Below are 17,784 nucleotides of genomic sequence, written 5' to 3'. Positions count from 1 at the left end.
AATCCATGGAGGTGGGTTCCCAAGATTCGGCATGGCCAAACTTACCACGCTTTTAATTGTTATTTTTAAAGGCCTTTGCAAATGCATTTATCAATCGAACTTCGCATAATTTCGCACTATGGTTTCCTCTATGATTCCTACAATATTTGGGGATTGTGGTCCACATATCAAATTAAAGCTAATTTTAATTTCAACTAGTTACCCCATGTGGTGTAGGGTGTCAAAAGGTTAGCTGTGCCCGAGTTTAGCCCTTCCTTATATGTTTTTACATCAGTTTTGCCCAGATGACATTAAAATAATATGAAATTCGCCCCTTTAAAACTTCTAATGATCTATTTCTTGTTGTTTTCCAATTTAACAAAGTTCCGCAATGCAGAATTTAAATGTGCATTAATTAAAAATCTTGTTTCATGAAAGAAAAACAATAAAATTCCATAAATACTTGCATATTTTACTACCATCAGCAATAGTAGATTAAATAAGAATTCAAATCGTGAGTACAGCATATATTACGTCAAGTAAATGGTCTAGGCACCCCAATAGCAGCTTTCAACCAACTACATCTAGAGTCAATTAATGTTTGTGCAAATAAATAAGCCATTGTTGTATTGTAGATTTGATCAATCTCACAATTATGGTAAATATCGTTTACCAAACAATTAAACTTCTGTGGCCAGCAGCATGTCGATGCTGGTGATGGAGTACCTCCACCATGTCTGCCACCATCATTTGTTTTCCATAGTAATTCTGTTTTTTATTTATGATCGATTCATAGATAAATTTTGCATTAAAACAAGTTGTCACTGCTTTGCAAAAAAAGAAACCCAAAACTAAACAAAAGCTTTTTTTTCTTGAATTTAAAGTCTTAGCCATGACTTAAAGACAAATGTCTTAAATTCAAAACACTCAGTCTGTAAAAAGCTTTTAAACAAGTCGGACGCGCCCCACAGAGGAGATTCGATTTCGTTGGAATCGGCAATTGCAGAAAAACAGAACCATTAGCATCCATACACCAGTAAATGCCAATTTACTGGAAATTTCAAAGAGACCATTTTCTAAAACTGGGCTATCGTGCAGCGTAAGTCAGCGGGTGACAGAAAAAAAAAACGCACAACAAAAATTGAGAAAAAAAAAATAAATTTTCGCACAATTTCGTGCAATGAATTGTTTATGGATGTAAATAAAACAACAACAATAACGAGAATTTAATTTAAAAGTCTTAAAAACAAAGGGAATTTATTTAACCAGCACAACAGCAATTTGCGAATTTACCCTCCGCCCACTACCAACAACATTATCATCAACATCATTTCAGTTTGATGTAAACCGCGAAGGCTCGTCTCGTAAATAAAAAAAAAACAAAAAACAAAACAGCAAAGCAGAGAACCAGTAAAGCGTGCACAATTAAAGCTCAAGTGAAAACAACAAAACAGAAATATAAACAAAAAATCAACTCACAACGAGTGGCAGAAAAAACATTAAACAAACAATAAGAGCGCGCCAGCTACAGCTACTGCTAAAGCATACTCGTACAACAACAACCTCAAAGATGAAAGAAATCAAAAGTATTTACAACAATTTAATTGTCATCGTCGCCGTTGTTGTGATGTTAATGTGCAATTATGTTTGCTCAACTCCCATGATGTACAAACGCAATCCCGACGATAAATTCGAAAGAGGTTAGTATCAAGTCATGTTGCTATTGTTGTTGTTGTTGTAACAGTTACAATAACAAATGATTTTTACCCACGAGTGGGCGGGTGGGTGTTAGTATTGGGGAAAACAATTAGAGATTGGTGAACTTGCAGAAAAACTAAAAGCATATGGGTGTTTACGCGATCAAAAAGAGTTCTCTGCCTTAAATTTCATCAAATAAAATAAAATAAAATAAAAAAAATAAAATAAAATAAAATAAAATAAAATAAAATAAAATAAAATAAAATAAAATAAAGTAAAGTAAAATAAAATAAAATAAAATAAAATAAAATAAAATAAAATAAAATAAAATAAAATAAAATAAAATAAAATAAAATAAAATAAAATAAAATAAAATAAAATAAAATAAAATAAAATAAAATAAAATAAAATAAAATAAAATAAAATAAAATAAAACAAAATAAAATAAAATAAAATAAAATAAAATAAAATAAAATAAAATAAAATAAAATAAAATAAAATAAAATAAAATAAAATAAAATAAAATAAAATAAAATAAAATAAAATAAAATAAAATAAAATAAAATAAAATAAAACAAAATAAAATAAAATAAAATAAAATAAAATAAAATAAATTAAAATAAAATAAAATAAAATAAAATAAAATAAAATAAAATAAAATAAAATAAAATAAAATAAAATAAAATAAAATAAAATAAAATAAAATAAAATAAAATAAAATAAAATAAAATAAAATAAAATAAAATAAAATAAAATAAAATAAAATAAAATAAAATAAAATAAAATAAAATAAAATAAAATAAAATAAAATAAAATAAAATAAACTAAAATAAAATAAAATAAAAACAAGTAAAAGCGTGCTAAGTTCGGCCGGGCCGAATCTTATATACCCTCCACCATGGATCGTATTTGTCGAGTTCTTTTCCCGGCATCTCTTTTTAGGCAAAAAAAGGATATAAGAAAAGATTTTCTCTGCTATTAGAGCGATATCAAGATATGGTCCGGTTTGGACCACAATTAAACTATATTATGTTGGAGACCTGTGTAAAATGTCAGCCAATTCAAATAAGAATTGCGCCCTTTGTGAGCTCAAGAAATAAAATAGAGAGATCGATTAATATGGGAGCTGTATCGGGCTATAGACCGATTCAGACCATAATAAACACGTATGTTAATGGTCATGAGAGAATCCGTCGTACAAAATTTCAGGCAAATCGGATAACAATTGCGACCTCGAGAGGCTCAAGAAGTCAAGATCCCAGATCGGTTTATATGGCAGCTATATCAGGTTATGAACCGACTTGTACTTTATTTGACATAGTTGTTGAAAGTAACAATAAAAAACGTCTTGCGAAATTTCAGCCAAATCGGATAGGAATTGCGCCCTCTAGAAGCTCAATAAGTCAAGTCCCCAGATCTGTTTATATGACAGCTATATCAGGTTATGAACCGATTTGAACCATATTTGGCACAGTTGTTGGATATCATAACAAAATACTACGTGCCAAAATTCATTCAAATTGGATAAGAATTGCGCCCTCTAGAGGCTCAAGAAGTCAAGACCCAAGATCGGTATATATGACAGCTATATAAGGTTATAGACCGATTTGAACCATACTTGGCACAGTTGTTGGATATCGTAACAAAAGACGTCGTGCAAAAATTCATTCAAATCGGATAAGAATTGCGCCCTCTAGAGGCTAAAGAAGTCAATACCCAAGATCGGTTTATATGACAGATATATAAGATTATGGACCTATTTGAAACATACTTGGCACAGTTGTTGGATATCGTAACAAAACACGTCGTGCAAAATTTCATCCTAATAGGATAAGAATTGCGCACTCTAGAGGCTCAAGAAGTCAAGACCCAAGATCGGTTTATATGACAGCTATATCAGGTTATGAACCGATTCACACCATACTTGGATATCATAACAAAACACGTCGTGCAAAATTTCATCCCAATGTCAAGACCCAAGATCGGTTTATATGGTAGCTATATCAAAACATGGACCGATATGGCCCATTTACAATACCAACCGACCTACACTAATAAGAAGTATTTGTGCAAAATCTCAAGCGGCTAGCGTTACTCCTTCGGAAGTTAGCGTGCTTTCGACAGACAGACGGATGGACGGACGGACGGACGGACAGACGGACGGACATGGCTATATCGACATAAAATTTCACGACGATCAAGAATATATATACTTTATGGGGTCTCAGACGAATATTTCGAGTAGCTACAATCAGAATGACGAAATTAGTATACCCTCCATCTTATGGTGGAGGGTATAAAAATAAAACAAATTAAAATAATATAAAATAAAAATAACTTCAATAGTAAGTATTTAAGCGTTCGACCGCTATCGTGATATTGACAGACAATATATATATATTCTTGATCAGCTTGAAAATCTAGGACGATCCAGCCATGTCCGTCCGTCTGTTGAAATCACGCTACAAAGAGATATTGAGTTGAAACTTTGAACAGATTCTTTTTTGTTCATAAGCAAGTGCGAAGATGGGATATATCGGACTATATCTTGATATAGCCCCCATATTGACCGATCCGCTGATTTAGGGTCTTAGGCCAATAAAAAGTACATTTATTATCCGATTTTGCTGAAATTTGGGACAGTGAGATATGTTAGGCCTTTCGACATCCTTCGTCAATTTGGCCCAGATCAGTCCAGGTTTGGATATAGCTGTCATATAGACCGATCCTCCGATTTAGGGTCTTAGGACCATCAAAGGTGCATTTATTGTCCGATTTTGTCAAAATTTGAGACAGTGAATTGTGTTAGGCCTTTCGACATACTTCTTCTATTTGGCCCAGATTGGTCCAGATTTGGATATAGCTGCCATATAGACCGATCTCTCGATTGAAGGTCTTGGACCCATAAAGGGCTCATTTATTGTCCGATGTCGCAGAAATTTGGTACAGTAAGCTGTGTTAGGCCATTCGACATTCTACTTCAATTTGGCCCAAATCGGTCAATATTTGGATATAGCTGCCATATAGACTGATACGAAGATTTAGGGTCTCGGGCCCATAAAAGGCGCATTTATTGTCCGATTTTGCAAAAATTTGGGACAGTGAGTTGTATTAGGCCCTTCGTTATCCTTTTTCAATTTGGCGCTGATCTATCCTGATTTGGATATAACTGCCATATAGACCGATCTCTCGATTTAAGGTTTTGAGCCCATAAAAGGCGTATTTATTGTCCGATGTCGCCGAAATTTGGGACAGTGAGTTGTGTTAGACTTCTCGACATTCTGCTTCAATTTGGCTCAGATCGGTCCAGAGTTGGATATAGCTGCCATATAGACCGATCTCTCGATTGAAGGTCTTGGGTCCATAAAAGGCGCATCTATTGTCTGATGTCGCCGAAATTGGGGACAGCGAATTGTGTTAGGCCAGTCAGTATCCTTCTTCAATTTGGCGCTGATCGGTCCAGATTTGGATATAGCTGCCATATAGACCGATCTCTCTATTTAAAGTTTTGAGCTTGATTTCGATGAAATTTTGACACAGTGACTTTTGTTGGAATTTTTGGACATCCGTGTCATATATGGTTCAAATCGGTTTATATTTGGATATAGCTACCAAATAGACCAATATTTTGTTCTAGAAAATTGAACAATGACTTGTACTTATTAGACCACTCAATGTCCGGGCCGAATTTGGTTCAAATCAAACCATATTTCGATATAGCTGCTATAGGGGTTTACATATATACACGAGGTGGTGGATATCCAAAGTTCGGCCCGGCCCGGAACTTAACGCTTTTTTACATGTTTTTTTATACCCTCCACCATAGGATACTAATTTCGTCCTTCTGTTTGTAACTACTCGAAATATTCGTCTGAGACCCCATAAAGTAAATATATTCTTGATCGTCTCGACATTTTATGTTGATCTAGCCATGTCCGTCCGTCTGTTTGTCGAAAGCACGCTAACTCCCGAAGGAGTAAAGCTAGCCGCTTAAAATTCCATATCGGTCTACGTTTTGATATAGCTGCCATATAAACCGATCTTGGGCCTTGACTTCTTGAGGCTCTAGAGTGCGCAATTCTTATCCGATTGGAATGAAATTTTGCACGACAACTGTGCCAAGTATGGTTCATATCGGTCCATAACCTGATATAGCTGCCATATTAACCGATCTTGGGCCTTGACTTCTTGAGCCTCTAGAGTGTGCAATTCTTATCCGATTGGAATGAAATTTTGCACGACGTGTTTTGTTATGATATCCAACAACTGTGCCAAGTATATAAACAGATCTGGGGACTTAACTTCTTGAGCTTCTAGAGGGCGCAATTCCTATCCGATTTGGCTGAAATTTAGCATGACGTGTTTTATTATGACTTTCAACAACTGTGTCAAATAAGGTTCAAATCGGTTCATAGCCTGATATTGCTGCCTTATAAACCAATATGGGATCTTGACTTCTTGAGCCTCTAGAGTTCGCAATTATTATCCGATTTGCCTGAAATTTTGTACGATGGATCCTTTCATGATCATCAACATACGTGTTTATTATAGTCTGAATCGGTCTATAGCCTGATACAGCTCCCATATAAATCGATCTCTCTATTTTACTTCTTGAGCCCCCAAAGGCCTCAATTCTTATTCGAATTGGCTGACATTTTACACAGGTCTCCAACATATAATTTAATTGTGGTCCAAACCGGACCATATCTTTATATCGCTCTAATAGCAGAGCAAATCTTTCTTATATCCTTTTTTGCCTAAGAAGAGATGCCGGGAAAAGAACTCTACAAATGCGATCCATGGTGGAGGGTATATAAGATTCGGCCGGGCCGAACTTAGCACATTTTTACTTGTTTTTTTTTTTTTGCTAAGGGTAAGTGATGGTCCCTTTATTATTATTTTAAAACAGCTATATAATTTGCGGAAAGACATTTGCTTGATTTTACAAAATTTATTATTTCGTTTTTATTTAGATTTGACCTAGATTATCTAGTATTGTTTCTCCTCCAACGTTTATATTAATTTACGACTTCAAATTACGCTGCTAAAAACCATCACACAAAAACTTTTTATTGTTGTCCTTACAGATTTAGTGCCTGTTTCATCAACAGTCATACCATTGACTGCTCTCGAGGTCAGCTATGGTTTGGGCGGCAAGCCGAGTGAGGAATACAAAGAGGCATATTTGAAAAAATTGCGCAAGAAAGTCCAACGTGAACATGAAAAGGGCGCAAGTGATAAACAAATTGATCCGGATACTTTGATAACTGGTAAGTGAAAAAGAAAAACAACCGAGAAACAACTGCAAGAAATCAGCATTGAAGAACTCGACTATTAATAATTCTTTGTAATACAAAATTGTGCTGATTTCTTATGTTTTGTATTATCTTGCCTTAGTAGCCACTTCGTTTTTTTTTTTTTAACAATGCAAGTGTTTAAGTGATGGTATGAATAACAAGTTTTTGTTTTTATTTGTTTTAAAACAAAGTTCATGTATATTGTCAAAAACACGTCTATTGTGTACTTGTTTAATATTTTAATGTTATTCAAATAAAAATATCAATGGCACTAATGGCTACGTCTATATATAAATCTTCCCAATACTCAATTATAACGGTTGCTTGCCATTTTGTGTTTAAATGGAATTTCAAACAGCTAATTCGGTCTAAGTGCTTACAAATTTGTGAACTTGGAAAGGCCATAGACTTTGAATTGAAATTGTATTTGAAGTTTTAATTAATGGCCGGCTTCTTGTACGAATTGAATTTACACGACTTGAAATTAATCGCCACGTCTATCACAGCCTCTAATCACGTATTTATCACATTTTTTGGTAATTTACCGCCAAATTGCTTTTACACACACACTTTTTGGGACCATTTCATGGACCACATTTGGATTGTTGATTTCAAGTGGCCTCTTGAAATGAAGTTTATCTCTTTGGCTGTATTGGTCCAACCCATTGCGCTGATTGACCTGTTCAAGCCATAATGGGCAAATTGAGTGACGACCACGCACATTTAAGAATGTGCTTTGTTTCAAATGAAAAATACGTTTGTTTTTTGTTCGTTTGGAGTTAATCATGAGTGTTTCACTACAAATTGAGATGGTAGTGATGTCATTGGGTATCATTATTTCATTAAAAGTTGAAAAACAAATATAAGATAAAATATTGTTAACAACAACTGAGGCTTTGAGGGGATGGAAATGTCAAATCTGTAGATCAGTTAATATGTGGCTCTATCTATTTTTATGGCATCCACGATAGGATGATGGTTTGTAAAATTGCAAATTTTGGCAAACTTCTCACTTATCAATGAGTGCAGTCCGATTCAAGTTTAAGCTCAATGAGAAGGGGCCTCCTTTTTATAGCCGGGTCCGCACGGCGTGCCGCAGTGCGACATCTCTTCGGAGAGAAGCTTTACTTGGCATATTACCTCATTAAATGTTGCCAGTATTTGGAGGAAAGCCAGCGCTGAAAATGTTTTCTGATGGTCTCGCCAGGATTCAAACACAGGCGTTCAGCGTCATAGGCGGACATGCTAACCTCTGCGCTACGGTGGCCTCCTGGATGGTGGTTTGTAACACATCGAAATATTGATCTGTGGACCAAAAAAGTATTATGAAAGTCAAGACGATCAGGAATATATTTCTTGATCGTCTTGACTTTCTAAATCGGTTTAGCTATCTGTCTGTCTGTGGAAAGCTTGACATTTTGCACGAAAATCCCTATTAATGTAGGTCGGATGAGATTGTAAGGGGCCATATCGGTGTTTTGATATCTACATATAGAACAAGTAAAAAGGCGTTAAGTTTGGATACCCACCACCTCGGGTATAAATGTAAACTACCTTTCATCAAAATCCGGTGAAAATTGCATACCTTATGTCCCATAGCAGTTATATCGAAATATGATCCGATTTGGACCAAATACTAATAAGTTTTAGTCATTGTTCAATTGTGTATAACAAAATATTGGTCTTTTTAGTAGCTATATCTAAAAATAAACCGATCTGAAGCATATTCAACATGGATGTCGAAAAGCCTAACCTAAATCAATATGTCAAATTTCTGTCAAATCGGATTATAAATGCACCTTTTTTGGGGCCAAGACTTTAAATCGAGATATCGGTCTATATGGCAGCTATATGCAAATTTTGATCGATCAAGACCAAATTGCAGAAATATGTGAGGGGGCTTAACTTAACTCTCTGTCCCAAATTTCGGCGAAATCGAACAATAAATGCGCCTTTTATGGGACTAAAACCTTAAATCGAGAGATCGGTCTATATGGCAGCTATATCCAAATCTGGACCGTTTTGAGTGAAATTGAAGAAGGATGTCGACGGGCGTAACACAACTCACTGTTCCAAATTGCGGCGACATCGGACAATAAATGCGCTTTTTATGGCCCAAAACCTAAGACCGAAAGATCGGGTCAATATGGCAGCTATATCCAAATCTGAACCGATTTCTATGAAATTCACCAGTAATATTGAGAGTCATAAGAAAGTCCTTCCCGCCAAATTTCGAGAGAATCGGTTGACAAATTACCATTTTATTAGTGTATTACTGCAAATCGGACGAACATATATATGGGAGCTATATCTAAATCTGAACCGATTTCTATAATATTCACTTTTAACAGACGGAAGGACAGACAGACAGACAGACGGACATAGCTAAATCGAATCAGAAAGTGATTCTGAGTCGATCGGTATACTTATCAATGGGTCTATCTCTCTTCCTTTTGGGTGTTACAAACTATTGGGTTGCCCATAAAGTAATTGCGGATTTTTCACATAGTCGGCGTTGACAAATTTTTTCACAGCTTATGACTCTGTAATTGTATTCTTTCTTCTGTCAGTTATCAGCTTTGACTTTAAACTTGCTTTAGAAAAAAGTGTAAAAAAAGTATATTTGATTAAAGTTCATTCTAAGTTTTATTAAAAATGCATTTACTTTCTTTTAAAAAATCCGCAATTACTTTTTGGGCAACCCAATAATTCACTAAGTTATAATACCCTGTACCGCAGTAGTGGTGTAGAGTATAATTACTGCTTTACAGCGAAAATTTTTGCTGTTTTTACTAACAAATTTCTCCCAGTGTATATGCAAGTTCAAGGCAATCTGTGAAAAAATTAACAAATGGGGCGCCAGATAGTCCGCCTCTTTCCGTTATAACGATGGAAATAATCCATCAGGTCTTAGTAACCCCCAAGGCTTCCTTCGCCATAAATTCTGTAATAATTAGCCTTCGACCATTCTCATTATTTCAAGATTCCGGTGTCTGCGTGAGTGTTCTGTTGCCCTCCGTTGTCGTCTTCTAACGATTTAGTTTGGACATGAGTTTTTCAGAGAAACTTTTCTATCCTTAACGCAATCGACCTGTTTGAAGAAAAACTTCCAGGACGCACCTTTAGCCGCCCTGATAATCTTATTGTATTCCTTGAGCCGTGTTTAATACAAATTTCAATAAACTGCCGCTTTTTTACGACGTGCGAATGTAGCGAATATCCCTTGTCGTCTAGAGTGTTTCTTAGGCTGATGTTCTTCTCGAAGAGGACAACTATCTTCGAGAGACCTTACTATGACAATCGGTATCATGTCGACATTGTCGTCAATGTCTTCTATGCTTGCACAATTCAAAGTATCTGAACCAAGTCTTTCTCTGATTGTATTCCTTGAGCCGTGTGTAATACAAACTCCAATAAACTGCCGCTTTTTTACGACGTGCGAATGTAGCGAATATCCCTTGTCGTCTAGAGTGTTTCTTAGGCTGATGTTCTTCTCGAAGAGGACAACTATCTTCGAGAGACCTTACTATGACAATCGGTATCATGTCGACATTGTCGTCAATGTCTTCTATGCTTGCACAATTCAAAGTATCTGAACCAAGTCTTTCTCTGATTAGGAATGAATTTTAGACTGGAACAAAACTTCAAATGTCTCTTTCGCTTCAAAACGTAGAGATTTTTAGCCAGTAAAAAACGATACTGAACCACTAAGTGACGCCTCCTGTTTCGGTAGGTAAATTCACGGTACATGCTTGCCCACTACCTCTTGTGAATGTTAAAAATGGCAAGCCCAGGTTACACCACTTGAATGTCAGTGTCCAATATATTCAGATGAAAGTAGGAACATGAATGGGGTTGGTCTTTTCTAAGTTACAACCAATTAAAAACCTTGCCTTATATACAACAACCCTTACATCAGTCTATGACGCAAATTCCTTTTTTAAACAGCCAAAAGAATGAAGCAAAACATAATCATTTATGCAGCTGTGGAGTCTGCCTATATTCTCTAGAATCTGTTTATGACATATGGGCAATCGACCCGTATGTACTGCCGAAGCCACCTCCCTAAAACCCATTTGCTTACTAAAACCTCATCAATATTATAGAAATTTGGATTGTAAAAGCATTTTGTTATGCAAGTTCGTGTTTTTATCCTCCAACTTCCATAGTTCCTTATGTAAACGGAAAATCATCATTGAAATGCTGTATCCTCTGCAAGCTGGAGTCCTCACAAAGCCATCATAAATTGCGTCAACGAAATGTATGCAATATTTTTCTGCTAAAAATTATGGCTTGCTGAATACATTTCTTGATTAGTAACAACTTCTCCGCCAATCCATTAGATTTCAATTTTTCTAAAAGCCATATCGCCATGTCAAGGCATTCATGGGTCAATGGCCTAACTATGGCGGTGGCCTTTCATCGCAATGAGTGCTCACATAAATATCGAAAAATCCCAACCAAAGGCAAAGAAGGAAAAATGCCTGATGCAGTGCAATATGAAGGAAAAAAAAAGTAGCAAAAATGCTGCGCAGTTTCCGAATATCTCGTTTGCATACAAAGTAAAGCGAAATATTACATTTGCTTTGAATACAAATCTAATAAACATCCGTTGTAGAATTGCACAGTTCATTTACATTTTTCGCAAATGAAATGGCACCAAAAAAAAAAAAAAAAAAAAGAGGAAAAATAGAACACAACAACAAAATGCAAAATGTTTCAGCAAGGTGTTGAGATAAACATGCAATGCAAGCTACCAATGGAATAAAAAACATTGAACTGGAGTTCTATTAGTTTTACACCATTTTTGTGACAAACAAATGGAAGCATGGAATTAAATATAAGTCGGGGCGAATCAAATTCAATTAAAACAAAATGCAATTGCCTTTTTTTCACTTCATCACATGCCAGCCATGTTATGTAAAGATTTAAAAACTTCATGAATAAATTTAATATCAATATTTTATTGAAAATTTTGCAATAAATTCTCTAAAAATTCCTCGATTGAATATCAGAGATTTTTCGTTTGCAAAATTTCCTAATTTCCATAGAAAATGCTGAACATAGTTGTTGCTCTCACATGGAATGACATTCCCAAATTTAAATAACTAAAACTGTCAATAACTTAAGCAACATCGCATTTTTTTTGCTTCAGACAACAGCTTTTGATAGCCAAAGTAACAGCCGTAGCAGTAGCAGCCTCATGGGCAAGCAGCAACATCAGAGAATGAAACACCAAAAATTTAAAATCGGGTAACAAACCACCAACCTACACAACATCAAACTTGCAGTCAAGCTGTTGCTGGCAGTAGTTCTACTCTAACAACTTTTGCCATTATCAAAGCTTAGAGCTTTACTTTTCTACTGCCCAGAGTTGCCGCGTTGTTAAAGCAAAAAATAAAATAAAATAAAATAAAATGAAATAAAAAAAAAAAATAAATTAAAAAAACAAGTAAAAAGGCGTTAAGTTCGGCCGGGCCGAACTTTGGATACCCACCACCTCGGGTATATATGTAAACCACCTTTCATCAAAATTCGGTGAAAATTTCATACCTTATGACCCATATCAGGTTTATCAAAACATGTTCCGATTTGGACCAAATACTAATAAGTACAGTAGCTATATCTAAAAATTAACCGATCTGAACCATATACGACACGGATGTTGAAAAGCCTAACATAAGTTACTATGTAAAATTTCAGTGAAATCGGATTATAAATGCGCTTTTTATGGGGCAAAGACTTTAAATCGAGAGATCGGTCTACATGGCAGCTATATTGGAATCTGGATCGATCTGGGCAAAATTGAAGAAGGACGTCGAAGAGCCTAACTAAACTCACTGTCTCAAATTTCAACGACATCGGACAATAAATGCGTCTTTATGGCCCCAAAACCTAAAACCTAGATATCGGTCTATATGGCAGCTATATCTAAATTTGAACCGATCTGTGCGATATTGCAGATGTATGTCAAGGGGCTTCACTTAACTCACTGTCCCAAATTTCGGCGACATCGGACAATAAATGAGCATTTTAAGGGCCCAAAACCTTAAATCAAGAAATCGGTCTATATAGCAGCTATATCCAAATCTGAACCGATCTGGGCCAAATTGAAGAAAGATGTCGAGGGGCCTAACACAACTCACTGTCCCAAATTTCAGCAAAATCGGGTAATAAATGTGGCTTTTATGGGCCTAACACCATAAATCGGAGGATCGGTCAATATGGCAGCTATATCCAAATCTGAACCGATCTGGGCCAAATTGACAAAGGATGTCGAAGGGCCTAACACAACTCACTGTCCCGAATTTCAGTGGAATCGGATAAAAGATGTGGCTTTTATGGCCCTTAGACTCTAAATCGGAGGGTCGGTCTATATGGCAGCTATATCCAAATCTTGACCGATCTGAGCCAAATTGACGAAGGATGTCGAAGGGCCTAACAAAACTCACTGTCCCAAATTTCAGCAAAATCGGGTAATAAATGTGGCTTTTATGGGCCTAACACCATAAATCGGAGGATCGGTCTATATGGCAGCTATATCCAAATCTGAACCGATCTGAGCCAAATTGACAAAGGATGTCGAAGGGCCTAACACAACTCACTGTCCCGAATTTCAGCGGAATCGGATAAAAAATGTGGCTGTTATGGCCCTTAGACCCTAAACCGGAGGGTCGGTCTATATGGCAGCTATATCCAAATCTGAACCGATCTGAGCCAAATTGACGAAGGATTTCGAAGGGCCTAACAAAACTCACTTTTCCAAATTTCAGCAAAATCGGATAATAAATGTGGCTTTTATGGGCCTAAGACCCTAAATCGGAGGATCGGTCTATATGGGGGCTATATGAAGATATAGTCCGATATAGCATATCTTCGAACTTAACCTGCTTATGGACAAAAAAAGAATCTGTACAAAATTTCAGCTCAATATCTCAATTTTTAAAGACTGTAGCGTGATTTCAACAGACAGACGGACAGACGGACAGACGGACGGACATGCCTAGATCGTCTTATATTTTTACGCTGATCAAGAATATATATACTTTATAGGGTCGGAAATGGATATTTCGATGTGTTGCAAACGGAATGACAAAATGAATATACCCCCATCCTTCGGTGGTGGGTATAAAAATAAAATAAAATACAGTAAAATAAAATAAAATAAAGTAAAATAAAATAAAATAAAATAAAATAAAATAAAATAAAATAAAATAAAATAAAATAAAATAAAATAAAATAAAATAAAATAAAATAAAATAAAATAAAATAAAATAAAATAAAAATAAATATAAAATAAAATAAAATAAAATAAAATAAAATAAAATAAAATAAAATAAAATAAAATAAAATAAAATAAAATAAAATAAAAGTTAAACGCATCAAAATACAATGGCTGCGTCGTCTTGTCAGAATGGATGAAGAAGCTCCAGCAAAGAAGTCTTTTGAAGGCAAACACGGTGGTACATGCAAAACGAGATGACCAAAAGCCCGAGGAAAGGTCACGAGGTGGGAGACACCTCGAAACTTGTCAGAGATTTTAGAATGAGCGCAGAAGATCGATGCGCTTGGAACGCTATCCTACGTTCGGCTAGTGGAACAAATGTTCTGTCTTAGTCAATCAAAGTAAAGTAAAGCTTTATCTAAATTAAGTCCAATGTAGACTAAAATCGGTTAGAATATCGTTGAGCCTAGACTCATTTTTCTAAATTGCAGCGAAATTCCAAAATAAATGTGGTTTTTATGGACTTAAGATCCTAAATCCAAATCTGAACCGATCTGTTCCAAATTGATGGATAATGTCGATGGGCCTAACGCAATTTTCCGTCCCAAATTTCAGCAAAATCGGATAATAAATGTGGCTTAAGACCCTAAATCGGCCGATCGGTCTATCTTCGAACTTAACCTGCTTATGGACAAAAAAATAATCTGTGCAAAACTTCAGCTCAATATCTCTATTTTTGAAGACTGTATCGTGATTTCAACAGACAGACGGACAGACGGACGGACATGTCTAGAATATATTGGGTTGCCCAAAAAGTAATTGCGGATTTTTCATATAGTCGGCGTTGACAAATTTTTTCACAGCTTGTGACTCTGTAATTGCATTCTTTCTTCTGTCAGTTATCAGCTGTTACGTTTTAGCTTGCTTTAGAAAAAAAGTGTAAAAAAAAGTATATTTGATTAAAGTTCATCCTTAGTTTTATTAAAAATGCATTTACTTTCTTTTAAAAAATCCGCAATTACTTTTTGGGCAACCCAATACTTTATAGGGTCCGAAATGAATATATCGATGTGTTGCAAACGAAATGACAAAATGAATAAACCCCCATCCTTCGGTGGTGGATATCAAAATAGTCATCACCCTAATTAACTAGAGCGTAAATTGAATTGACGAGTAGAAACTTTGTTGCCTACTTATTAGGGTGATGACTTTTATAGAACTTAGTTTCCCTGTATTATATTTGGATGAGATCTTATTCAAGTTTAGACAAAATCTGAAATCTAAGGCAATTCGATGAAAAAAATCTCACGTACAAAATGATTTAAAAAATTTCACAAAAATTTAATTTTAAAGCGGTTTGTGCGCGACCTTTTTATATCCACAACCATAGGATGAGGATATACTAATCTAGTCATTCCGTTTGTAACGCCTCGAAGTATTCGTCTAAGACCACATAGAGTTTATATATTCTTGATCCTATCGACGTTCTGAGTCGATCTAGTCATGTCCGTCCGTCCGTCTGTCGAAATCACGATACCGGTCTAAAGCGTAAAGCTAGCCCCTTGAAATTTTGCACGGATTCTTAATATCGATGTATGTCGTTGGGGATTGCAAATGGGTCATATCGGTTCAGATTAAGATATAGCTGCCATATAAACCGATCTCCCGATTTGATATCTTGAGCCCCTGAAAGTCACAGGTTTTATCTGATTTTGAATTGGGTATATGAAATGTGCCCTTGTAGACTCCAACCCACCACACCCAATCCCTTACTTATAGATCCATAAATAGATATGGCAACTCTAACTATGATTTCAATGTAAAATACCTAAAGCTGGCAAAGTAAAACTCAAATAAATTCTCTCTAAATAAATTATGAGAATTTATTGGTTCTGGTATTCTTTTTAATAAAAATGGCAATAGAAAGCCGCAAGACAAGAAAAAGGTCAAATACAGAATGTAAATTCTCAAATAAATTATTGCAAAAACTACCGACGGCTTGCTGCACCAAAAGCACTGTCTCAGATGGCAAATAAAAAAAACGAAATGTAAAGAAATAAAATAGCTCATTGACAAGGGCAAATAGATTTGTTAACTTTGTTTGATTTGATTTGAATGATAATTTATATAAAATTTATTGATTTTGGTATTATTTTCGTTACAGTTAAAAAGAAGCATAACGATGCCTCCAACAAGGCCAAAGTCAAGGGAATTATTATCACCAACAAAAATCCCAGCGAAACTGCAGCAGCCAACAACTAGTGAGATGAATGGGGCCCAATGTCTTTAATTTTAACGACCAATAACAATAATTGATGTTAAATCTTTATTTTTCATGTTAGTATGATTATCTAATATGATGATATGATTATATAGTGTTGCCCAAAAAGTAATTGCGGATTTTTCATATAGTCGGCGTTGACAAATTTTTTCACAGCTTGTGACTCTGTAATTGCCTTCTTTCTTCTGTCAGTTATCAGCTATTACTTTTAGCTTGCTTTAGAAAAAAAGTGTAAAAAAAAGTATATTTGATTAAAGTTCATTCTATGTTTTATTAAAAATGCATTTTCTTTCTTTTAAAAAATCCGCAATTACTTTTTGGGCAACCCAATATATTGTAAATAACTTTAAATTCTTTTATTAAGCACTTACTACGACTGTATCATACTTTTTGCTTGCAGATATCTTTTTCGATTTTTTCACAATAATATTAATTTTCCAAAAAAAAAAATTTTAAAAGTGTTTTTATTCATTATAACTATACAGTTAGAAATGCGATCGAGTTTATATTTGGTGATAAAACCTGTCAGAAACTTCCAAATGTGAAACGAGTTTGATGAAATTTGGCACAAGTTTTCTGATGGGCAATAAAATATTTATAATAAATTCTCTTTTTATACCCAACACGAAGGATAGGGGTATACTCATTTTGTCATTCCGTTTGCAACACATCGAAATATCCATTTCCGACCCTATAAAATATATATATTCTTGATCACAGTTAAAATCTAAGACGATCTAGACATGTCCGTCCGTCTGTCTGTTGAAATCATGCTACAGTCTTTAAAAATAGATATTGAGTTGAAACTTTGCACAGATTCTTTTTTTGTCCATAACCAGGTTAAGTTTGAAGATGGGCTATATCGGACTATATCTTGATATAGCCCCCATATAGACCGATCCGCCGATTTAGGGTCTTAGGCCCATAAAAGCCACATTTATTATCCGATTTTGCTGAAATTTGGGACAGTGAGTTGTGTTAGGCCCTTCGATATCCTCCGTCAATTTGGCCCAGATCGGTTCAGATTTGGATATAGCTGCCATATAGACCGATCCTCCGATTTAGGGTCTTAGGCCCATAAAAGCCACATTTATTATCCGATTTTGCTGAAACTTGGGACAGTGAGTTGTTTTAGGCCCTTCGACGTCATTCATCAATTTGGCTCAGATCGGTTCAGATTTGGATATAGCTGCCATATAGACCGATCCTCCGATTTAGGGTCTTAGGCTCATTAAAGCCACATTTATTATTCAATTTTGCTGAAATTTGGGACAGTGAGTTGTCTTAGGCCCTTCGACATCATT

General features: G+C 35.2%; 1 protein-coding gene across 1 annotated transcript; it reads left to right on the top strand.

The window, feature by feature from the left end:
- Positions 1-868: 868 nt before the first annotated feature.
- LOC106087643 (uncharacterized) lies at positions 869-16,559 on the top strand. Its single transcript, XM_013252758.2, has 3 exons — positions 869-1,679; positions 6,765-6,947; positions 16,364-16,559. Exons 1-3 carry the CDS (start codon positions 1,550-1,552, stop codon positions 16,459-16,461), a joined length of 411 nt encoding a protein of 136 aa, XP_013108212.2. The 5' UTR covers positions 869-1,549; the 3' UTR covers positions 16,462-16,559.
- The last annotated feature ends 1,225 nt before the right edge of the window (positions 16,560-17,784 follow it).

The sequence above is a fragment of the Stomoxys calcitrans genome, chromosome 4 (genome assembly GCF_963082655.1).
Source record: "Stomoxys calcitrans chromosome 4, idStoCalc2.1, whole genome shotgun sequence".
NCBI classification, from domain to species: domain Eukaryota; kingdom Metazoa; phylum Arthropoda; class Insecta; order Diptera; family Muscidae; genus Stomoxys; species Stomoxys calcitrans.
The sequence above is the reverse complement of the archived record's forward strand: the minus strand, read 5'-3'. Positions and strand labels throughout refer to the sequence as shown.

Excerpts from the sequence above, each read along its gene's own strand:
- LOC106087643 (XM_013252758.2), top strand. The coding sequence starts at position 1,550 with ATGAAAGAAATCAAAAGTATTTACAACAATTTAATTGTCATCGTCGCC. Across the intron at positions 1,680-6,764 it reads CGACGATAAATTCGAAAGAG|ATTTAGTGCCTGTTTCATCA; the intron begins GTTAGTATCAAG and ends TTGTCCTTACAG. Across the intron at positions 6,948-16,363 it reads TCCGGATACTTTGATAACTG|TTAAAAAGAAGCATAACGAT; the intron begins GTAAGTGAAAAA and ends TTTTCGTTACAG.